The sequence below is a fragment of the Diabrotica virgifera genome, chromosome 1 (genome assembly GCF_917563875.1).
Source record: "Diabrotica virgifera virgifera chromosome 1, PGI_DIABVI_V3a".
NCBI lineage: Eukaryota > Metazoa > Arthropoda > Insecta > Coleoptera > Chrysomelidae > Diabrotica > Diabrotica virgifera.
Window position 1 is genome coordinate 206,986,493 of NC_065443.1, and position 25,641 is coordinate 207,012,133.

Sequence of the window (25,641 nt, forward strand, 5' to 3'; positions counted from 1 at the left end):
TTTTGTCTTATAAACAAATAGAACCCCTCAGAAAATATTAGATTAAATTAAATTAAGTTAACGCTGTTGAAAAGGGCACGGCTTTTGTGCCCTTTTCGAAGAAAAAAAATTGAATTGCTAGGAGTGGTTCCAGGTATGACCGGTCATATTTGACCAGCATTTGCGACAGAGTTATAAACAACAGGATTTCAATCTTTGAACCATTACCTTTTTATTCCGGTCCTCTTTGTACATACAAATTCTCATATCTTCAAGACACTCATAACAAAATAGATTTACGTCACCAAAGTTATTTAATTATTGATAAATAATTACTATTTTTAGTTTTTACTAATTTTAGTTGAAAATTAAAGATTTTGTTTGGAAACCCCTAATTTTCCGAGGAAAATTTTCGCCGTCTGAAATCGGAAAAAATATCTATGTGCAGAATTAAATAACACGAAATTTTTATGTGAGTGTTTTTGGTTTAACGTTAAAATCTTCTGAGTTACAGAGCAATAATTGGAAAAAAGATTTCGGAGCGCTAATTTGTTTATAAACCAAATAGCACACTTTCTGCGGACTTTGAATAGCTATATTACTAATATTATATCTTAAGATTTGATTCCAATATGTCGGGCAATAAAATAGCTGGTACATAATTTTCCTTGTTTTATACTAATTTTCCCAGATTATTACCTTACTTACATCTTTCATTTAGTTGATAATTCACATTGTGAAAATTTTCAATAATTATTATATTTTTAATTTAATACTATTCTATCTAATTCCTCCAAAACTAGCAAATTTCCATAAAACCCAGCCATATTCCCACATAACAATGATGTTCGCATCATGTTCAAAGCATATACTACCAACATTCGTCGGAGTATATTCTTTTTAGTATATGTGTAGTACATGCATAGCATGTACCTTAAAAAACATTCTAAATTTCATGTTCTTTGCATATACTTCAAAGAATATTCTCGTACCGAATATACAGAGCACATTCGTGTACGTAGTATCTCAGAATATTCGTAAAAGTTTATTCTTAGAATATACCTTTATCGAATATTCTTTATAAGTATATTTGAGTATATTCTTAACACATACTTATAAGTACATACATACATTTAAAATATCTTAAAAATATTATATATCTAATAATGTTAGCTTGATGGATAATTAACTTCGTTATTTATAGAATAATTAATAAAATTTATGTATGTAATTAGTATTGGACGAATTAATTTCTTAAAATTGTTTTAATTGTATGGTAAAAAAGTTTAAGCATTACTTGTATTAACCAAACAAAAATATTCGTTTTCATAATTGGAATGAATTTACCATTTCGAGTTTGCCGTGAGTATTTTTACATCGTTGGATTATAGGTACATTCAGTTACAAAGAACTGAAAGAATACATCATCCACCATTTTTATCACCAGATCGTAGAAGCAAGTATTTATAAAAGATCGGATCGGAATTATATCGACGTGATATGGGCCTTTCCATTCAACTGCAAACGGCCAGTCTCATTCTGACCATTTCCTACCTGGATAGGGATTAAGTACGCAACGGTAAAATATGAAAACGAAAACAGACATTTGTCTCTAATTATGCAGTGTTAAGGATGAAGGCGAACGATAAAGTAGTAAAAGGAGTAGGACTATTAGGAACATACATAATCTCTTTATTTTGTTTGCGGTGCTTCAAAATATGATTCATTTTGGTAACTTAATATTACTTAAATAGTAGGTAAGTACATATACTTAAGTATATAAATTTTAGTTACGTATAGGTTAGTTTAGATAAATATTATATAATATTTATAATAAATAACTAAAATTTATATATACTTACTTTTTAAGTAATATTGTAGAATGTACTAACTACATTCTCATATGCAATTAGAATATGTAACTAGGTACTTGGTAGAACCAGTAGAACCTAAGATGAGATTATGTGATGCTGAAAACATACTTCTGAGCAATATAGCACTTCCTTGGGATATTCTTAAAAGTATATTCTTTACAGATACTAAAAAGATGTACGGTAGTACGTTCTAAGTATATAAATAGAAGGTTTATAGCACGTCCTTGGAATATCCTAAAAAGTATATTCTTAGTATATACTGAAAAGAAGTTCGGTAGTACATTGTAAGTATATACATAAAACGTTTAAGTACTGTAATGTAGTATATACTCAGTATGTGCTCTGCACCTTCCCAATGGTAATTACGCATATTCTCAGTATATACTTTTTCTGAAAAGTATGTTCTATGAATCTACTAAGAACATGAAATTGTTATGTGGGCTTTTGCTTTAGTTTTCCTTGCAAGAAATAAACAAAACGCATCTCTTAAACTAAACCTAACCTCACTTTCGGCAATTCATTCATATCCGTGTCACAATAATTTCGACTCGAAATTATAATATCAACCACTTTTTTGGAGTCGCTATTAATTTCGATAGTCGTTATTTTGTGACGTCATTTCGTTATAGTTCACCTAAAATCCACAAGGCTCGCACAGTCGCATTTCAACGTCGCCATATTGAAAGCGACTTGTTTTCAGTCGAAATTTGAATTAGAATCAGGGCCCAGAGAGAGTGAAAGAAATGTATATACATAAAATACTTGGTGTAATCTATAAAAAATTAGCACTTTGAACCGATGAAACTTACAGATATTATACAGATTACAGCTCATAAACAATACATGAGTAAGGTAACTTGTGAAGAAATAACGATTAATTTTATTTGAGATGCTAATTAGGGGGTGATTTTCACAATTTTTGTTAAAAAAAAGGAAACTGTTTTAATTTTGAGGGTAACTTGCTTACTTTTAATGCTAAAAACTGTTTTAAAACACAAAAATACAGCTTTTCTTAAAAACCTAATCGTGATGAGTTTTCTTCGAAAAGTGCTTCATTTTTTTTGTTATTTCACGTTGAAATATTCGATAATTGATGAAATTTGACGAATAGGAATGTATTTTTCATGAGCTACAACTTTGCTTTTACTAGGTCTATAGTTTTCGTTGATACAGACTGGCTCTATAGACTTCATGAATACACTATTATAGTCTGTTCGCTAAACTCAGACACAACTGGCTAGTGATTTTAGTGGGTAATTTTTTTGTTTTTGGCCAATTTTGCCAAAATTGGCAAAATTACTAACTATTTACTAATTATTAAGTATTTAGTAATTACTTTTTTGCTGATTTTATCAAATTGGCAAAATTATTTTCTAAAATTACTAGCCAATTGTGTCTGAGTTTAGCGAACGGATTATATTTCGTTTTTTTATAAGCTATATTTTTGCTAACAATATTCTTTTCCATAAAACACTTATTTTTCAGTTTTTTGCGAAAAAACATCTAAAAACGAGTTTATTTTGTTGAACAATGAACATGTTCTCTCCCCAATAACTCGACAAGTAATGAAAAAACTCTATAGAACAAACATTAAAATTAGTCAATTTATCCATTTCCAGAATTATTTGAACATAATTGTGTTCACCCTGGAGAACGGGTGAAATTCACTCCCTGTGAAAACGCACACATCGGCACATTATCACTTTTTTTCTTTGACATGTTAAGTATCTTCGTCTTCTAGTGCTGACTCCACTAATGAAGGTTGGCTATAACCATTGCAAATTCGTCTCTATTTTCTACTTTTCTTAAAAGCGTCTGAGTGTTAACCCGGTCGAGTCGCAAATGTTTTTCAGCCAGGATATTTGCGATCTAACAGGACCAATTTTCCTTCGATTTTACGCTTTATAATCAGCTGCATGCAACCACTTTTACTTATCGTTTCTAAGTATGTGCCCCAAATATGACGTTTTTCTCCTTTTAATGACCGTCAAAAGCTCTCTGTCTTTATCCATCATGTGTAACACCGTTTCATTCGTAATATGATCGGTCCATGGTATTTTCAAACTTCTCCTAAAAAGCCACTTCTCGAAAGCTTCCAGCTTTCTCATTAAGTCAACATTAACAGTCCAGGATTCGACACCATAAAGAAGAATAGAGTGAATATAAAATTTTACCATCCGATATCGGATTTGCAGATTGAGTCATTGGTTGCTCAGAAATTTCTTCACCTCCAAAAAGGCTGCTCTTGATTGCTCTTTTCTTGATGAAATTTCTGATTTCTGATTTAAAACTTCCATAATCCATATTCCTAAGTATTTCATTTTGTCCACTTGTTCAATAGCTTCATTTTTTATCTGGATCATTGTAACGACTTTGTCCCTCTTATTGATAACTAGAGCTCGGGAAATAGGCACTTAAAAAACCCTAAAATATGTATGCAAATATGCACAAAAAACAGTTGAAATATGCACTAAAATATGCTTTTATGCATTTAATGCATGTACATAAAAAACGCAGTAATTCTTGTATTAATAGCTATTTGTATAACAAGGGAGGAAAGTGCTACTTTTCCTCCCGCAGTAATCATTCAAGGGAGGAAAAGGCACTACTCCCATGTTATACATATGGTTTTTCCACCTTCCTCAAATAACAGGTCATTTTTTCATTTTTACTTAATTTATTTATGTAACTAACCAACAAAATTTATTAGAACTAAAACTAACAAGTAGGTACAATATAACTGTCAACTGTCAAATATAAGTCAAATTATTAATGTAAACATTGTTAAATCAGAATAACAATTTACTGTTTTTTATCATTCTGCAAAATACAGAGTGTTTTTAAATAAACGTTGAAATGTATAAATACTTACGTAATAGAAAATAGATATTGTACAGGGCGTCAATAAGTTATATTTCATGAATGAAATACCATGACGTCACTTTTACTTTTCCTCCCTAGGGAGGAAAAGTACAACTTTGCCCCCTACAATCAGGTCCGGAAAAGTATACTGTCGGTAGAGGTAGGTGGAAAAAGTATTTAATTTTTTTATGCTGAATAACAAAAAATATGTATTGAAATTTTTGTCACCTATATCTTTATATTCATTTATTCTTTATATTCATCATCATCCTCATCATTCTTTATTATATTATTATTAAAGTTAAAACTATACATGATTATAGTTTTTTTGTAAATTCCCTAAAGGAAAATTGTGCCGTCTATCTGATAATAATTATTTATACGCGAAAACACTTCTTTAAACTGTTAAGCTGATATTGTAGAAATTAAAATACAATTTATGAGCTATCAAACACCTACCGTAGATTCAATTCAAAATTTTGGGTTCTTAAAAATCGAGATACTTAAAAATCGAGTTACTTAAAAGTCGAGATATTCAATCGATCTTTGCGGCAGAATTGCGAGCTATTTGAGCTTATCCCCTTAAGCCCCAAACAACCCCTTAATTGATTCAACTCAAGAGAAAAATGTTGAGAAAAATTAAAATGTATCATATCGCGGATATAATTACTATAGCATATAAATTCTACGAATAGTCCAGGAAGCCACTGCTCATCCGCTAGGAAAAATATTCCGATTCGGATTTTTTGCACAATCTCACTCAAAAAGGACCCCTTTTAACAAATTTTCATGTTGCCAGGACCAAAAGTGGGTAAAAAATTTTTTAAAGCTTTTTTTTTGTTTTTTCCTAAAATTATTTTTCTTGCACGGAACAAAGTTTTTTTAAGTTTTTTGAATCATTCCAAATAGAAAAGGTCTGTAGTGACATTTCTCTAAAGTTGATAGTTTTTGACATATAAGCGATTAAAAATTGAAAAATTGCGAAATTGGCCATTTTTAACTCTCAAAAACTATGTGAAAAACTGAAAATTTTAACGTTGCCAAGGTAGGCAGATATTCTTTAAACATCGATTGATGAAATCCCGAAGAGTTTTTTGCAATACAATATTCAAAACTCCTTTGTTTTTTAATTGCTAATCAAGCGTGCGCGACACTATTTTATACCGACAGTATGGTGCAAATGAAAGGATTAAATTCGTTATTTCGTAAACCGGCGATTTTAAGGAAAAATCCCGAAACAGGTCGATTTTTATTTTTAAGTTATGATATTGTGGCATATATGGTATACTAGTGACGTCATCTATCTGGGCGTGATGACGTAATCGATGATTTTTTTAAATGAGTAATTCGCTATCAATTCTCTATTCAGTAATATAAACATTTACATAATTATTTATACAGGGTGTCCTTCTACTTACCTTTTTATCAAATAATTTAATTTAATAAAAATTTTTTGGACACCCTGTATAAATAATTATGTAAATGTTTATATTACTGAATAGAGAATTGAAGAACCTTTCAAATGAGCTACCACACGACCCCTATTCTTATTTAAAAAAAATCATCGATTACGTCATCACGCCCAGATGGATGACGTCACTAGTATACCATATATATGCCACAATATCATAACTTAAAAATAAAAATCGACCTGTTTCGGGATTTTTCCTTAAAGTCGCCTTTTTACGAAGTAACGAATTTATTCCTTTCATTTGCACCATACTGTACACACATGCAACGGTGCAAAATAGTGTCGCGCACGCTTGATTAGCAATTAAAAAACAAAGGAATTTTGAATTGCAAAAAACTCTTCGGGATTTCATCAATCGATGTTTAAAGAATATCTCCCTACCTTGACAACATTCAAATTTTCAGTTTTTCACATAGTTTTTGGTTAAAAATGGCCGACTTTGCAATTTTTCAATTGTTAATCGCTTATATGTCAAAAACTATCAACTTTAGAGAAAAGTCACTAAAGACCTTTTATGTTTGGAATGATCCAAAAAACCTAAAAAAACTTTGTTGCATGCAAGAAAAATAATTTTAAGAAAAAAAAACAAAAAAAAAACGTTTAAATAATTTTTGACCCACTTTTGGTCCTGGCAACATGCAAATTTGTTAAAAAGGGGTCCTTTTTGAGTAAGATTGTGCAAAAAATCCGAATCGGAATATTTTTCCTAGCGGATGCGCAGTGGCTTTCTAGACTAGAATAAACTTTTAAGATACGCGCATTTCGATTATTCTCCTACAACCCCTTTACAAGAAAACCTCCGCATCTTCCCGGCTTAAGAAAGAATTGTATTGTAGGTAAAATGAAACAAATTAATTATTTGGCGACTTCATATCGTTAAATAAAATAAATAAAAAACCGCACAAATCGATAGAGGGAAAAATTCTAAGGAAAATAAATAAATCAATACTTTTTGAGTTATCAAAGAACAAAAATTTTGATTTTTCGTGAAAAATGAATGTTTTAAAGCGTCTTTTCATAAATAACTCAAAATATGCACTTTTAATAAATGCATATGCACTTATAAAATTTATCCAAAATATGCAAATATGCACTTAATATGCATTTTGCATATTTCCCGAGCTCTACTGATAACCATAGTTTTGTTTTTTTATTTATGCTTATTGTTAAACCAAACTGTTCCCCACTATCACAAACTTTGTTGAGTAGCTTTTGCACGTTAGTCGCGCCTGCAATGTTAACTATGTCTATGCCAAAGTTCATGTCAATCCAAGCAGTTCTTTAAAATTAGGAGGTTTTGCAATAATATTATACCGTGAGTGAATGGACTACAAGGCCAGTGACATAACTTGCCGGTGAATAATCTTGGCACTTAAGGTGTTAACTATTTTGACTTTGTTTCATTGAACATAACTAATATTTACTTTAATATTGATATAATAATAGTTTGCACAAGTGACCTTTCTCAATAAGTAAACACACTATAACTAAATAAACTTATCGGATATAATATTTATGATTCTTGTTAGCAAATATTTGTTTGTGTCAAAACGCACATACATGTAAATATTGAGATTTTTCAAAACACTGTAGTTAAATATTTTACAACAAATTAAATGCAATGTCATTTTGTTATTATTATTTTTTGTTTAAGAAAACTTAAACATATACATACGTACTTTTGTTAAAGATAGCTCAGTAAATGACCGTTTTGGAATGTAATTTTCAGGGTCAACTCCGAATGGCATGAAAATTTGGATTTAGGTTCTAATTACCCTCCACTTCAAAGTTGGACTTGCTTTTCACCTGCCGTTGGTTGCTTTTACTTGGGAGGTGAAAGGCACCCGCCCTTCTCGGGCATAGGCTTAACCAGGGGGAGTTTTGGGGGGTTATAACCCCCCCATTGAGATGTACTTTGAGCTCTATACGCTTAACACAATACTCCTCAGAGACCTTCCAGTAGTTGTAACCCCCCCTTAGGATTATCCTGGTTACGCCTATGTTCTCGGGGTGAAAACATTTATGTTTAAAATAAATCTGGAAATGGACAAACTGACCAATTCCAATCAATACTTTTTGTAGTTTTTGAGTTATTTGCTAGTGAAAATGTTGATGTTTCAAAATAACTCAAAAAGTAAGTACTTTAACGAAAAAAAAAATGTATAAAAAAAAAACTAAAAATATGGTGTATTCTTGAAGTCTATATAGACCCGATAAAAACAAAATTGTAGCCAGTGGCGTAGCTGACAGGCCCTCCTAAGCCTTCAAGCTTAATACTTCTACTTTCTTTAAATACATATTTTCCTAATTAGCATCAAAATAGGGAATTTGGAAGGAAGTAATGAAGCGGGTAATTGACATAACTCTTACTCTTTCCGGGTGCAATTTAGCGTTTCGTGGACATGGTAGTTTAGATAAAAGTGAATCCCAAAAAGGTAATTTTTTGTCGGTGGTTCTTTTACTAGCTAAATGTGATCCTGCTTTAGCTAAATTATTCGATAAAAACAATTAGGAAAAAACAAATTACTTGAGCCCCCAAATACAAAACGAAGTTATAAATTTGCTGGCTCAAGAAATTGAAAACAATTGAGTAATTTAATTAAAGAAGGTTGTTTTTATTCAATAATTCTTGATACCACTTAAGATATTTCAAAACACGATCATCTTAGTTTTATTCTCCGGTATGTAAAAATAACTTACGATGAAAACAATTTACCTTCCAAAGCAGAAGTTTTTGAACATTTTTTGACATTTATTCGCATATTAGACCAAAGTGCAGAAGGTCTCGCAAATGAAATTTTAAAATTTATACAATCAAAGCACCTTTCCGTAGGTTTCTACACAACTGCAGAGGAAAGGGGTATGATGAGGCAAGCGTTATAAGTGGTGTATATTCAATTCAGGCGTACAAAGGCGCATAACTGACATTGAAATACCAGCTTCCTATGTTCATTGTGCATTCCATAATTTGCACCCAGTGTTAAATGATGCCGTTACTGATCCGTTTCTGGTGTACAGGAGTTGGTTTTTTAGGATATAATTAAAAGATTGTGTTTTTTTAGTGCAAGTAATTAAAGATGGGATGTGCTACATATATACTATTATGACTTTAGATTCATCGCGTTTGCCAACACTTAAAAGTTTATGTGAAACACGCTGGTTATAAAGACATGATGCTGTTATGACTTTGCGTTGAATTTTCCGACAAGTAATGAAATCTTTTACGAAAATTTCATTGCTATATAAAAAACGATGAAAAATTAGAAGCTAATGCATTTATCATTAACATTACTATTCAATCTAAAATAGGTCTGGATCCCGCGTATGAAAAAAAGTTGATTAATAGCAAGCTGAAAATTTGTTAATAGCTTAAGGGTGTCTAGTCGGACAAACTTTGATATATGGGAACACTGAAACAGGGGAAGTTTTAATTGTGGAACAGGTTAAAAATTTGGAACGGTCAGACCACGAAAACGGCACATGTATTTTGTCCGACAGAACAGACTTAAACTCTCCGAACAGAGATTAAACTCTCATGCAAAAATCAGACTGCTTATTATCACCAAATAGGCGTTTTAATGAGTGGAACATGTAGAGCATGTCAAATGACAGGAATTATGACAGGTGATAAATAGCAGTCTGATTTTTGCATGAGAGTTTAATCTCTGTTCGGAGAGTTTAAGTCTGTTCTGTCGGACAAAATAAATGTGCAGTTTTCGTGGTCTGACCGTTCCAAATTTTTAACCTGTTCCACAATTAAAACTGCCCCTGTTCCAGTGTTCCCATATATCAAAGTTTATCCGACTAGACACCCTTAATCTATTAACAAATTTTCAGCTTGCTATTAATCAACTTTTTTTTCATACGCGGGATCCAGACCTAAAATCCTTATCTTTATTAATCTAACATCAAAACGTTTGCAATCTGAAACGGCAGAGTTAACGGTCGCCCTTCAACTTTTTGAAAAAACTCGTAATAATCTTCGAGAAATGAGAACTTTTACAGTTTTAGCAAAAGCAGCAGGAATAGTAGAATAGTGGGATATTATATCGGAATTTAAAAATAAACGGATAAAATGTATAAAACAATTTTACGATGAGCTCAGCTGCAACGAAAAAATAACTTATAGCAAAAAAGGTTTTGAAGTTAATGCTTTCAAAGTAAATTTAGATATAATATTGCAACAACTTACTAATATTGTTTTCATGTATATTCCCAAAAAAATCTATTAACACTAACTGATGAAGACTTATTAAAGAAAGGCCAAATATTGTCATTTGCACATATTTTAGTAATTATACTGTTAATAGTTGTCGTTATGTTTATCATACGGGGGTCCACAAAAATTGTCGCGGGGGGGCCCAATCTTCAGCTACGCCACTGGTTGTAGCTTATTGAAAAATACTTTCTTATTCGTCAAATTCCAAATCGACTATTTCAACGTGAAATAACCAAAAAATGAAGCACACTTTGGGGAAAAATCATTAAAACATTTTTAAAAAAGGTTTATTTTTATTCTTTGCTTTTACTGGGTCTATAGACTTCCCAAATACAACATTTATTTGTTTTTTTTATACGTTACATAATTGTTAAGAATATTTTTTTCGATAAAATACTTGTTTTGTGAGATATTTGCGAAAACCCGTCCAAATAAGTGTTTTTGTTGTTAAAAATAAAATAAACATATTCACTCCCGAGTAACTCAAAAAGTATTGACATAGTGAAAAAACTCTATAGGACACAATTTGCTTAGAATTAGTTAATTGATCTATTCCCAGACTTATTTTTTACGTATATTTTTTCACCCCCGGTAAAGGGTGACTTTCATCCCCGAGAAGGGGTGACTTTCATCCCACGTAAAATAACCAACGGCACAAGGCCAACTTTGAATTGGAGGGTAAGCAGAATCTAAATTCAAATTTTCATGTAATTCGGAGTTGACTCTGAAAATTACACGGTATCGCCGTATTTCGCGTTCATTTACTATACGTACTTTGATTAAAGCTAATGTTAATATCTTCCTTTTAATCTACCTTGGTTCGAAAAATACACATGTTTTTAATTTAGGAATAATATCTTTTAATTTTTCACTGAATACTTACTTGTCATAAGGTTTATTTCCAAAGAAATGAGCAAAACTGTTGACTGCCCACGTAGAATTTAGAGATATGACATATCTCACAAAACATATTGCACATATACTGTGGTACCAACTTTCTCCCCATAGCAGTGGAGGAATAGAAGAAGGAATGATAAAGCAACAGAACAGTTTGCACCAAAACCAGTACCTAAAATATAAAAAAATGTTATTCAATGAAAGGAGAATTAACGTATTTCAGTGGGAAGTCTTTCTACATTTGTCTTCTTCTTAAAGTGCCGTCTTTTTTCGAAGCCAAATTGATTATTGGTTATTTCGGTTTCTTCACGTAATCCGTCTATCAATTACTCTTTCCCATATTTTCATGGTGTGACTAAGTAGTTTTATGGACCTGTAGTTTGTGCATTGTGGTATATCTTCCTTGTTTTTTAAACAGGTACTAATATACTGCTTCTCCATTCGTCTGGCATTTGTCCAACTTGCATAATTGTATTGAATAAACCTGTTAGCCAACTTCCTCCTGTCTCTCCTAATGCTCTCCACACTTTCCCAGAAATATCATTTGGTCCAACTGATTTTCCTTTCCTTACCTTTTGAAGTGCTTGTGAAGTACTGCTCTAGCTACAATACAGGCATGAAATTCGTCGCCTTCCAACGCTACGCTTTCCTAAAATCGTTCACTGCATGATGTTCTGTTAAAGATGATATTTTGTTCCTCTCATGACATTCCTTATTCAGTTCTGTTTCTTTTAAAAATCTTCGCAAGATTTCTTTATTCGTAACTCTGTCTACTTAAGATATTAACAGGATTCATCTGTAAAGTCACATCTCGAAGACTTCTACTTGTCTCATTATCTCTGTAGTCAGAGTGGCTATCTCTGTGCATATGCGTATAGTATAGCATAGGAGGATACTAAATAGGTAACATTTTAGCATGCCTATTTTTTATGTCGACACTCAAAGGTCTATTGCAAAAAAATTGTTTGAATATCATAAATGACTTAAGTCCACAAATATAACTGCCAATAGTTTTTTGAATTCTGCAGACTTCTCTATGAGGTTCTTTATCACTAGTAAGTGGTCGTTAGTGCTATATGCCATGTGGTTGTCAGGCCATGGAGCTGGGATGTCTACATTGTAAAATGGCGTACATCCTATCCTTCATGCTATGGCATGCTGGACGAGCCATACAGCCTGTAGTCAACACCCCGAAGTATGAGCGGGAATACAAAGTGTAACAATACTCATACGCTTATGAAACGCACCCGGCGGATCGTAAGAATCTTCACATTTTACTCATTTTCAACTAGTCTTGAGTGAGATGTCTTTAATCTTTCCTATCAGCCTTTCTTGGCTAACTCTTGTTTCTTCCGACCCCGAATGGCTATTACGTTTCCGAGGGCAGACGGGTCACTATATTTCTTTCTACTACATACTCTTCACCGAATGACTGCCGGTATAAGCAATCCCCCACTTACTGACCAACACCTTCGGGCGGATGAGTTGGTAAGTGGTAGGGCACTCTTTTGTCCTAGGGTCAAGAAATTGGCCCTAAAGGCGGATGAACCAATGAAGTGGTCAACGGCATAAGGATACGGAAGGGAACGGAAAACCACTGTATTAAAGGTCTAAAATGGCATTCCTAGACAATCATAATGGCATTTGAGAAAGCCCAAAGACACCTTACTGATCATGGAAGTCGGAAACCAAGATCCGGCAGGAGAGGTACACTTGAAGAATATGAGGCCTCTCAGGTCGTCAGCAAACGAAACCCTCATAATCAGAGGAAACCAAGAAAACCATTGGTATAGAAAAAATATAAAAATGAAGAACCCTAAGACTGGCCACATGGAACGTGAAGAGTTTGTATCAACCAGATAAACTCGATAACCTAACAGCTGAAATGGATCGCCTTAAGATAAATATATTCGGTATCCCGATTCAGGAAAACTAACCACAAACAACGGCATAATGTATTATGTTGGTAACAATGATCCAAGACATCGATATGGAGTTTCCATACTTGTAGAAAAAGAGGCAAATAAATCTGTCGTTGGTTTTACCCCCTACTCAAAAAGATTGATGATGATTCAGTTACAAACATTCTCTAAAAAGATAAATGTTGTCCAAATATATGTACCTACTGCCGACAAAGATGAGCCCGAGATAGAAAGGTTCTACATGCAATTGAACGAAATCATAAGATCCACAAAAAAAGATGACATATTGTTGATGATGGGAGATTTCAACGCCAAGATTGAAAAAGGAAAAGTGGATGGATGTGTTGGAGGATTTGGCTTGGGAGAAAGAAATGAAAGGCAAACAATGATCCAAGATATCGATATGGAGTTGCCATACTTGTAGAAAAAGAGACAAATAAATCTGTCGTTGGTTTTACTCCCTACTCAGAAAGATTGATGATGATTCAGTTACAAACATTCTCTAAAAAGATAAACGTTGTCCAAATATATGCACCTACTGCCGACAAAGATCAGGCCGAGATAGAAAGGTTCTACATGCAATTGAACGAAATCATAAGATCCACAAAAAAAGATGACATATTGTTGGTGATGGGAGATTTCAAAGCCAAGATTGAAAAAGGAAAAGTGGATGGATGTGTTGGAGAATTTGGCTTGGGAGAAAGAAATGAAAGGGGGGCAGACTTGTCGAATTCTGCCAAAGCAAGGAGCTGGTAGTAATGAATACCTTATTTAAATTACCTAAAAGAAGACTTTATACCTGGATATCACCGGCGGATTCGGAAGATCACATTGTAAGGAACCAGACAGATTACATTTTAATCAAATCCAGATATAAAAACACTACAAACACAAGTCTGTGAGAACATACCCCGGAGCTGACATAAATTCAGATCATAATCCATTAGTAGGCGCAATGAAGATAAAACTGAAAAGATCCAAAAACAAAAAAATATACCATGATTTGATGTCTTAAATATAAAAGAAGAACCTGTACGCCAGAGGCTAAAAGAAGAAATAAATGATAATTTAAAGAAAGTCAAACAAGACGTGATAAAAACAACAGATGTAAATGACAAATGGAACATGATTCAAGAAACGTTAGTAGAGGCACGAAAGAAGATATTACCCACAAAAATAATAAAAAAACAGAGATGGATGACTTCAGAAATCATAGAGCTAATGACGGAAAGAAGGAAACATAAAGGCAGGAGTAAGGCAAAGTACAAGGAAATCCAGAGATTAATAGGAAAGAAAATAAAAGAGGCCAAATCCACCTGGCTGGCAAATCAATGTAGTGAAATAGAAGAATATTCTAAAAAGTATGATAGCTTGAACATGCACAAGAAAATAAAGGAAATCACAAATACACAGCGAAAAAAGAAAGATGGGCTTATTAAAGACATAAATGGAAGAATTATTATAGAAGTCAAGGAGAAATTAAAAAAGTGGAAGACATACATAACAGATCTGTTTGAGGATAATAGACAAGAACCGGAAGAAATCGACAGCGAAACGGGACCAGAGATCATAATGGAGGAAATCGAACAAGCAATACGAAACGCAAAAAACGGAAAAACTGTCGGTCCAGACGAAATACTTGCGGAATTACTGAAATGTCTCGACGATGAAACTCTACCGGTACTACTGGATCTGTTTAATAAAGTATATAAAACCGGAAAAATCCCTCAGGAATGGATGGTGTCCACCTTTGTAACAATACCAAAAACAATATATGCCAAAGATTGTTCGGACTATAGGACAATATCACTAATAAGCCATACCCTCAAAATATTTCTAAAGGTGATTTATGAAAGATTATACAGAAAGCTAAAATATGATATGGATGATACCCAATTTGGGTTCCGCACAGGACTTGGAACAAGAGAGGCATTGTTTGCGTTTAATGTCCTCTCTCAAAGATGCTTAGATATGAACCTGGATATTTATTCCTGTTTCATCGACTTAGAAAAAGCGGTCGACAGGGTCCGACATGAAAAACTAATAGAATTATTGAAAAACAGAGATATAGACAGACGAGATTTACGAATTATCATCAATCTGTATTGGAATCAAAAGGCCAATATAAAGACAGAAGAACAACAATCCGAGAATATTGATATAAAGAGAGGAGTAAGACAGGGTTGTGTTTTGTGGCCGCTACTGTTTAACCTGTACAGTGAAGCCATATTTTAGGAAGCGATAGCGGAGCTAAGTGATGGAATCTCTATAAACGGAAGAATAGTAAATAACATGAGATTCGCTGATGACACCGTTATAATGGCAGACACGCTGAAATCGATACAAGAATTGCTAAATAGAATTAACGATTATTGCATTCGATACGGACTAAAAATAAACAAGAAAAAAACTAAATTTATGATTGTCTCAAAAACAGAACATGGAAATGAAAGGTTAATGATAGAGCAAACCCAAATAGAAAAAGATAAGACATTTAAATGTCTGGGATCCTGGGTTGATGACAAAAATGAACAAAGCAAAGAAATTAACGACCGAATTGAAACTGCAAGGCAAGCATTTATAAAAATGAAGACACTGTTTACAAACAATGATCTTCAGTTGCCTTTCAGATTGAGGGCTCTAAGATGCTACATATTTTCTATATTGCTGTACGGAATGGAAGCTTTGACATTGAAGAGACCACACATAAGAAGAATAGAAGCTTTCGAAATGTGGTGTTACAGAAGAATATTGAAAATTCAGTGGGTTCAAAGAATTACCAATGTTGAAGTGCTACGGCGTTTAAATAAGGAGTTAGAAATTATGAAAAGCATAAAAACTAGAAAACTGGAATATTTGGGTCACATTATCAGAGGAGAAAAATATGAGCGGCTGAGAATTATTATGCAAGGAAGGATCCAAAGAAGAAGAAGCATAGGAAGAAGACGCATCTCCTGGCTGAGGAACCTTAGAGAATGGTTTAACTGTAGTTCATTACAACTATTCAGAGCAGCAGCCAACAAAGTTACCATAGCCATTATGATATCCAACCTCCGATAGGAGAGGGAACTTTAAGAAGAAGAAGTGCTATATGCCGATCTAAATTCAGCTTGTCCTTTTGATAGCTTTAACTTAGCCTCGTCCTTTTTTGATAATTTTTGTGAAAAGTTTACATATGTGTGATAGCAAACGATGATTGATACGGTAGTATATGACTTTCCATACCTATTCCCAATTACCGCATCAATACTCTTAGTAAGTTCTTCTTCTTCTGGTTCCTATCTGTTTGGGATGTTGGAAATCATATTGGCAATCATACCTTGCTCGCTGCGTCTCGAAACAATTCCGTTGAGGTTTTCTTAAACCATGTTCTCAAATCTCGCAGCCACGATATTCTCCTTCTACCGGGTCCCGCTTACCTTTGATTTTACCTTGCAATATTGACTGCAGCAGGGAGTAACGGTGCTGATTTCTCATAACGTGTCACAGATACTGCAATTTTATGCGTTTGATGGTAAACAAACCTCCGGTTCCTTCTTAATTTTTCTTAGAACTTCCTTGTAAGTTGGCGATTTGTATTCTTTTACATTATAAAGAAACTTCTCACATTATTAAACCGCAAAACATGCCAGTTTCTGGTAATCCTGAATTAGGTCAGGTTTCTTAAGTGATCATACCATTATTAGGTACTTAAGTATAATTATTATTAAAACATAAGTAGTAAGTATGGAAGTTTAACGACGTTCTACACCTTCGGCAAGGAATTAAGGATTTGCATGAAATTTTAGTATGTTATAGTTTACTTCAAAAAACTAAGACTTGATTTAAAAAAAAAATTTTACCGTGCCGTTTAATTACTATTAAGGGTCAAAGTTAAGTTTTAACATGGGCTCTTATGGGAATTCTTAAAAATTTAATAACTTTTGACCCAAATTTACGATTTTTAATTATTTGTGCTTAGATTAAAGGTTTTTTTGTAAGGAATAACATATTAAAAAATGAGGATTGTTTACCGTACCATTTATTTTTAATTTATTTATTATAATTAATTCCGTAATTTATTCCGTAATTTCAGTAATTTATTATAATTTATTTTTATAAAGTATTCAATACTGAAACATATGATTTGAGTATTCAGCTATAAATGCATTGTTACCAACTTTCGCTTGCATATAAGTTTCCCCCCCTTTCCTCTGAGAGGCATACCCCGCAACGAAGGTGTAGAACGTCGTTAAAAGCATAGGGGCAATAAGCGACGTAAGTAGCTTTGGATATTGAAATTGAATGTGTCTTCTAATTTACTTTTAACCTGCGACAAGGATATTTGTAGGAGTTTATAAAAAAAATTGCTACAAAATTGTAAAAATACCGTGAATAATTTATATATTGCGAAGTTACTTGCAATTTCATAAAAATATTTTATATATTTATGTAGGTGTTAATTAATTAATTAATTTATATATGATTTATTTATTTATTTATTTATTTACTTACTTATTTATTTATTTATTTATTTATTTATTTATTTATTTATTTATTATTTATTTATTTATTTATTTATTTATTTATTTATTTATTTATTTATTTATTTATTTATTTATTTATTTATTTATTTATTTATTTATTTATTTATTTATTTATTTATTTATTTATTTATTTATTTATTTACTTATTTATGTATTTATTTATTTACAGTATTTATAATCATCACTTACTTCACGTTGAAGGCGACCCAGGGATCTTCAGTAATGTCTTTTAGATTTATCATGCGTCCTTTTCTAATAACTTCCGGATGTTTTCTCATCATAAGCCATCCTACGTGTGAGAAAAAGAAACCTCGCTTGGCGTTGTGTGGATCTGCGTCGGTTTCGCTAAATCTGTGATGGACTCTGTGGTCGCGTACCCAGTCGTATAGCGTGTTCTGAAATATAAAAATATTATGTTATTCTACCTTTAATGTAGGAATTTATTAATAAATAATAAAAAACTTCTTTCTTTCTTATAACCCTTAGTACCCTCTTCAGGACGTCGAATATCGGGCTCCGCCTCTTATCCATTTCTTCTACCCGCTGCTATTGGTGGCCAGGCCAGCTAATAGGGAGTTTTTGTTGCTACGTAACGTACGCATCTCCGTATACGTAAAGCAACTAACGTGACGTAGAGGATGAATGTTAAAATAGGTAGTTTTTGTAACTGCCTTAACGTAACGTAAAGCAAATCGTAAAGTCATTTTTAAATTCTGTTGACATTAAAAAAAATAAAACAATGTTCACACAATATACAATTAATATACAAATTTAAAAAAAGATAAATGAATGATGAAATTGTATGGTTTTAATTGCTTCTATTTAAATATAAAAATATTATTTTTCCTTAGGTTAAAATTTTTTTATTTTTGTTTATACCTACTTTTTAGTTGTAAATTATTGTATACCTACATCAGAATTCCAGTAGGTATAATGTAAATAGTGTGGTAATATTTATTTGAAAATTTTACTGAAACTAGGTCATTTGTTTATCTAGTTATTAATTGTGGTGATCACTACTGTATTTCTTAAATTAATACAAGATTTGTTTGTTTTGCTTTATTAATAGACAACTTAAAAACAATAAAATTTTAAATCTATTATGAAGTTCCAATTTCCAATTACAAACACAGAATAATTTTACTCAAATAGAATAAACCAATAACCAATATAACCTTAAAATGTTTAGAAACGAGTAGTACGCTGATAAAATGTTCATTTGGTAGGTAATCGGGCAAGATCCTCGTGTGCATTCGGTGACTTTCGGCTCGATAGGGATGCGTATGAACCTAACGTACCAGCCCGTAACCTTAGGTAATACGTATCGCGATACGGGAGTTCAACCATTAATGCGCAAGCGTATATGTCAAAAAGATGCGTTACGTTTACGTATTTGTGTGCACAAAAACTCCCTATTAAGAAACAATAATCTAATAAAAGGTTAGGACAACACGTCAAGCCAAAACTCAGTTTGTCCGGGACGATAACTACCAGCGCCACCTAGGAAAGAAATCTAAAATTCCAACTGACATGTTCATACTATACCCCAGGCAACCAAGTGACGTCATATAACGTTGAGGAGACGTTAGTTTTTGGTTGAGTATAACACGTGTTTGAACATCACGTCATATAGACGTCTTTTGTAGGTGATTTTAAGTACGTAAGGTTAATGACGTTAAAATTACGTTTAAAAAAGGTTTTAATTTCAGACAGCGTAAGTCTGACGTCACAAAATTTTGAGGAGCTTGCTTATTTGTATTGACTCAAAACAATTTCGTTTAGGTATATTCCAACAATTTCGCTAAATGTTGCATAACTCGAATAACTCATAAAAAATTTCTCATTTATTGTTTATGCGGTTTGTGTCTTGTGTGATAAAATAAGACTTTTCATTTAGATATGTAGTTGAAGAAACGTGTTAATTAAGAGATGTTTATGCGTTTTTGCTCAGTGAGTTAGTTTAATGCAGTAATTCACTAACTAGTGAAAATTCTATGATGTGAGGGCTGGTACAATCATGCAGAATCAATGGGCGCGTTCACCAGATGCAAACGTTGGCAATCAGTTTGCGCTTTATGGTTCTGAACAACGACTTGCTAACGTCAAACATGTTTGGAAAGCGGTCGCCATTTTTGCAAACATAAGATATTTAAGTTGAACTTTGCAAACGTGTTGAAATATGGCGGGAATTTAAATTGTATATATTGTAGAATATATTGATAAGGGTTTTATATATAAAATAAAGGCTACTGAAGACATTCCGGTACGTTATTATCTATTAAATAAATTTTCTTTTTTCCTTTAATAAAAAAAAAATAAATTCAAAAACGTATTTATTGAGAAAATTTATTTTAGGTTACGTTCAAACCAAGCAAGCAAAATGTCAAATTTTAACCTAAATAACCAACCGTTCAGTTCGCTGTCAACAAGTTTAGAATCAAAGCGCAAACATTTGTGAACGTGTTTGCATCTGGTGAACGCAGTCATTGTTGCTTCTAGCGCACAAGCGATCTTAAACAATTGGTAGTATACTTTCGACACATGGGAAGTAGGCCTATATGTTTCATGTTACCTATTTTTTTATAATATTTTGAAACATTTGAAAGAGGTCACTTTTTGAAAGTATTAAAGACGTGATTTTACCGACGTATAAAGGTCGTTATCTTTTTGACGTTGGAAAATCGTCACGATCTCGACGTGAAAAAAACGTAGATACGATTACGTTTTAAAATCGTCACCATTATGACGTCAAATCGATGAGACAAATACACGTGATTTTCAACGTTAGTACTACCTCATAGAAACACGTCAATTGGTCATTTTTATGACGTGTATCTTTGTTATAAAAACGTCGTTTGGTTGCTTGGGACATGCCGACAGTTATACTTCCCATTTTTAAGAGTGAATGGAAAATCAAACGTAAGTGTCAAAATTGTGGATATACCGTCGCGTCGCGTCGCAAGGAAATGTTTTGTAAAGTTGTATCGAAAATTATTTAAATAATTATTCCGAACCTCGACACCTTACGGTATAAGAGGATCATCGATTATGTATGTACGTAATTATTCCGAAATTAAAATAAGTTGTCACGAATGAGTATACCAATGATTCGAAGTGTTCTTCTTCTTATACTTGTTGTAGATCTGTCGATATGTTAATTCCGACGTTGAAGTATTTGTTGAGAGGTTGACTGTCAGCTATCTCTCCATCTTTTTGGTGGTCTCCCCGGTGGACGCTTGCCTGCTGGTTTTCCTTCTAGAGCAATTCTGGGTAGTCAGTGCTCCTCCATTCTTTTTACATGACTGAACCATTCTCTTCGTCTTTGCCTGCCCCATCTGATTACATCTTGCACGCCACATCGTTCCCTGATGATGTTGTTTCGTATTCTATCTCTTCTTGTCTTCCCTGCTATTGCTCTTAATGTCTTCATTTCGGCTGTTCCTAGCATGCTTTTGGTTTTATTGGTGTCGTCTCTTGATTCAATGCCATAGGTCATAAGAGGTCTGATGCAAGTTTTATAAATTCTAACTTTGCTGTCCATTCTCATATATGGGTTATTCCAGACCACATCTCTCAAATATCCGGACAAGACAGCGGCCTTGTTAGTTTGTCCTTTGAGGTCTCTGGCTGGGTCATGATAACTTGATAACTCTACACCTAGATATTTGAACTGGTTTAGCTGTTCTATGGGTTTCCCCTCTACCACGAGCTTGCATCTAATTGGGTGTTTCGCAATGGTAATGCATTTTGTTTTCTGCATGGATATGTTCATGTTGAGTCGTCGACATACTTGATAGAATCGATAAAGTTGTCTTTGTAGGTCATCCTTGTCCTCTGCAATCAGGGCTGCATCATCCGCATAGCACACTCTACGGATTCTACTGTGGCCGAGTGTGTATCCTAGTTGTAGCGATTCCACATCTTCTATTATTTCATCCATTAGCATATTGAATAGAAATTGACTGAGGCTGTCTCCCTACCTGATTCCTCTTGGTGTTGGTATGTTGGCCGTAGTGGTGTCGTTTGTTTTAATTGAAGGGCTCGGGGCAATATGGGACCTAAGCCACATTTTTTGAAATTTGAAGATTTTAGTAAAACTGGCTCTGTAACAATGATCTCAAGCCACCAGCGAAGTTTTACGGCTATTGGGCAATAGATGTGGCCACCAAGCTATAACGACCTTGTTGCCGACTTGCAAAATCATGGAAAATTTTTAAGCAAGAACGTCATAAGCCACAGTAAAATCAATATGGCGACACGGTGTCGAAGAGTGTTGAAAGAAAAACAATTATTTTATAAGGAAAAATACAGTAGTTCAGGTTTGGATTTTGACTCTGACGATTCTGTAAAGGATCGAGAATATTCTCCGCACAAGAGTTCCAGTGAAAGTGTTGAATCTTCTCCGAAAAAGGTAAGAAAACATTTTAGTGGCTTGAGACCTTCTTGCTGTAGGATATGTGGCTTGTGTCTTAATAAGTTATAATAACAATGAATTTACTTTTTTAGTAAAACGTAGCCATAAGTAACCTGTTTTAAATTTTATATTGATAAAGAGCCATTAAGACTAATATTCTATTTAAATTCGGTTGTCAATAACACGTTTTAAGACCAAAAAAGTATTTTATTTAGTATTTGGCTTGGTCCCTTCTGGGTTCGATAGCGAACACCCAAATTCCATATTCATTAACCCATTAACCGCCAAGCAAAGAAATACTGCAATAATATGTAATATATTTGATTAACTAGAGTAAAATAAACTTAAACATTCGTAAAAATTTTTTTTTACATTTTGATAATGGCAGGTGTCACAACAACAAAATGGTTCGTTTTCGAACCTTTGGCGGAAATGAGATATAAAAATTGAAATACACAATTTTATTTGTTGTGAAAAGTCTCAAAACATTTAGAGTGTAAATGGACCTGGAAGTTTTCATAAACAAAAATAATATGGTTAGAACATTGCCTACACCTTCTTCAGCTTCTTTGTCAAAAACGAAGTCGAACAGCCCTCTATCCTTTTTAGAAATTATTTTAGATATTTCAAGTTTACACTTTCCAATCCTGTATCTTGCACTGTGCCAGTTGCATAGATTCGACAAATCGACATATTGTCTACTGTCTACAACACTACACAAACTCCCTTATGGAGCCGCCCCCTCCCCCACCCTAGATTATAACAAAACTGAATACCAGAATACCCGTCTTTTTAAAGGTACGTATCCACTATGTTCGTAATATTGGACCACCGAGGCACTGCCGCACGGTCGTTGGCGCACTGTTGCACGGCCCGGGGGCGCCAACCATCCACTATGTTCACGAACCTCTTGCACTCCGCGCTCCCTGCAACTGCTCCAATCGATACGGTATGCGTTCCTCTACATATAAACCGACACCAATTGGAACGCCGAGGCGGAGCGCGCACTGTTGCACGGTCCGGGAGTGCCTACCATTCACTATGTTTACAAACCTCTTGCGCTCCGCGCTCCCTGCAACTGCTCCCATCTACATGCATGCGCTCCTCTACATATAAACCGCCACCTATTGGACCGTTGAGGCGGAGCGCACACTGTTGCATGGTCCGGGAGCGCCAACCGTCCACTATGTTCACGAACTTCTTGCGCTCCGCGCTCCCTGCAACTGCTCCAGTCGATACGGTATGCGCTCCCTTACATATAAACCGCCCCAGATTGGAGCGCCGAGGCAGAGTGCGCACAATTGCACAGCCCGGGAGCCCCAAACGTGTCCACTATGTGGAGCAGTTGCAGGAGCTCGGAGTGCAAGCATAGTGGATACGTGCTTTTACACATAATAAAGAAATATCCCAACAAATTACTGCCTGTGCATCACCTTGAACTTATTCCTGATCAGACAGGATTATATGTCGACTTCCGCCAATGGTTTGTTATCGAACCATTATTTTCAAACACGAAATTTGATGACTCAGAAATTATTTTTTTTGTATTTTTATAGCAATTGGTGTACAAATAGGTTAAAAAAATAATGTTTTAATTTATTTGACCACAAAAGTGTTATGCCGATAAAATTACTACAGTAAAAATAAAGTTGCGTCGAAGGATTGAAAATGTCGGACATTTAGAAAATATTTTTGTGATGAAAGCATGAGTTTGGAAATTAAACAAAATTAAATTTAGTTACACTTATATCTTCTGGTTGCTTAAAAAATACAAAGATTTAAAAAAAATTAACGAATTGCCAAAAAAAAAATTCTACAAAAAAATGGTGCGTTTTCGCACCTTTGGCGCTAAATGGGTTAAACATACCCTAAATGGAGCGTTTGATGAAGTAAATGTTGGTAAGAGTGTTGTAAAGTTTGGTGACAACAAAAAGTTTAAAAAACATATATATGGAGGACCAATAGTACTGAGCATCAAAAAAATTCAGGATATAAAGAAACTTTTACAATATATTCCTCTCGTAAACCAGCAGTTTAACCTCAGTATTATTGGAATCAGTACAAGTAACATTGAACAAGACTATAACCAAGTTGATGAGGCAGAGGAAGTAGACAAGGATGATGAAACCGATTTTTTTTAAATAAAAAATAATATTGTAGGTGTATTCTTGATTTTAAAATGATTCATTTTGTTATTTTCAAAAAGGTCATAAGCCACAAATATTTGTTTAATAAATTTTTTCTTCACAAGTGCAATTTCATTTTGTATGTTTCTTTGAAAAAAATATATTTAATAATTAATTATGCATGTAAGGAATTAAGGTAAACATTATAAAATATAAAAATATGATTTCAGGATTTAGTCAAAAACTTTAAACGTGATTAACTCAAAACTTTTCAAATGAGGCTTAGGTCCCTTATTGCCCTGAGCCCTTCAATTTTTCTCGTGTTGTTATTGTTCATTTGTTTTATGACTTCAACAATGTTTGCCGGTGTCCTTTTTTGCTTAATTTTCTATATTATATCGCTAAGTTTGACTCTGTCAAATGCTTTCGTTAGGTCTACGAAGCAAATATATGCAGATTTGTTATATTCTATCGACTTCCCTTTCACTTGTTTCATGACAAATATTGCGTCCGTCGTCGACCTGTCTTTTCTGAATCCTTGCTGTTCTTCTCTGTTCTTTATCTGTGATTCCAATTTATCCTTGAGTATGCCTGTGAATACCTTCATTGTTGTATTTAAGAGAGTTATTCCTCTGTAGTTGTCCGGGCATGATCTTTGTCCTTTCTTAAAAATCGGTATTGTGATACTGGTGTGCCAATCTTGTGGTATCTCTGCTCTGTCTAAGATTTTGTTAAACAATGTTGTGAGACAATTAGTGAGTTTCTGACTGCCGTATTTCAGCAGTTCGTTCGATATTCCATCAGTACCTTGCGATCGTCTATTTCTTAAGATCTTCATTTTCGCTTCTACTTAAGTTTTTATAGTGATATACCTGTCTTCTGTATTGTAATCGTGTTCGTCATTGACGTCTTCACCTTTGTAGAGTTCTTTGAAATATTTTTTCCATGTCTCAGTTGGTATCCCCTTTGTCTGTACAAATTCAGTTACTGGTTTTTTTCCCGAATGATTCGAAGTAATTTTTGTTTTTCGTGTTTATTTTATACTTGCATTATGATCTGTTCTTGACACATCCTATATCCAAAGTACAACGAACTTGCTCTTGTGACTGGGATTACACCCGTGAATAGGTTTACTCCCTTAAATGGGTTTACTCCCTTGAATAGGTTTACCCCCATGATTGGGTTTACTCCCGTGAATGTGTCCGAAAGGGTTTACTCCCTTGAATATGTGTGAATGGATTTACTCTCATGAATATGCGTGAATAGGTTTGCTCCAGCAATACGATAAAATAGGAACGAGTCAAGAAAATTAGAGGGAGATACGATAAAATAGCAGAAAAAGTTAGAGAGA

The 25,641-nt window shown here is 33.7% G+C and overlaps 1 protein-coding gene across 2 annotated transcripts in view; it reads right to left on the reverse strand.

Annotated features, from left to right (window-relative positions):
* Positions 1–25,641, reverse strand: part of LOC126881966 (acyl-CoA Delta-9 desaturase-like) — a 188,952-nt gene that overhangs the window by 18,015 nt on the left and 145,296 nt on the right. For both annotated transcript variants that reach the window (XM_050646717.1, XM_050646724.1), the window contains exons 4-5: positions 17,940–18,145; positions 11,289–11,474 (exon numbers count right to left, since the gene is read on the reverse strand). In XM_050646717.1, coding sequence (XP_050502674.1) covers positions 11,289–11,474; positions 17,940–18,145 — 392 coding nt within the window. The remainder of the gene's footprint in view (positions 1–11,288; positions 11,475–17,939; positions 18,146–25,641) is intronic.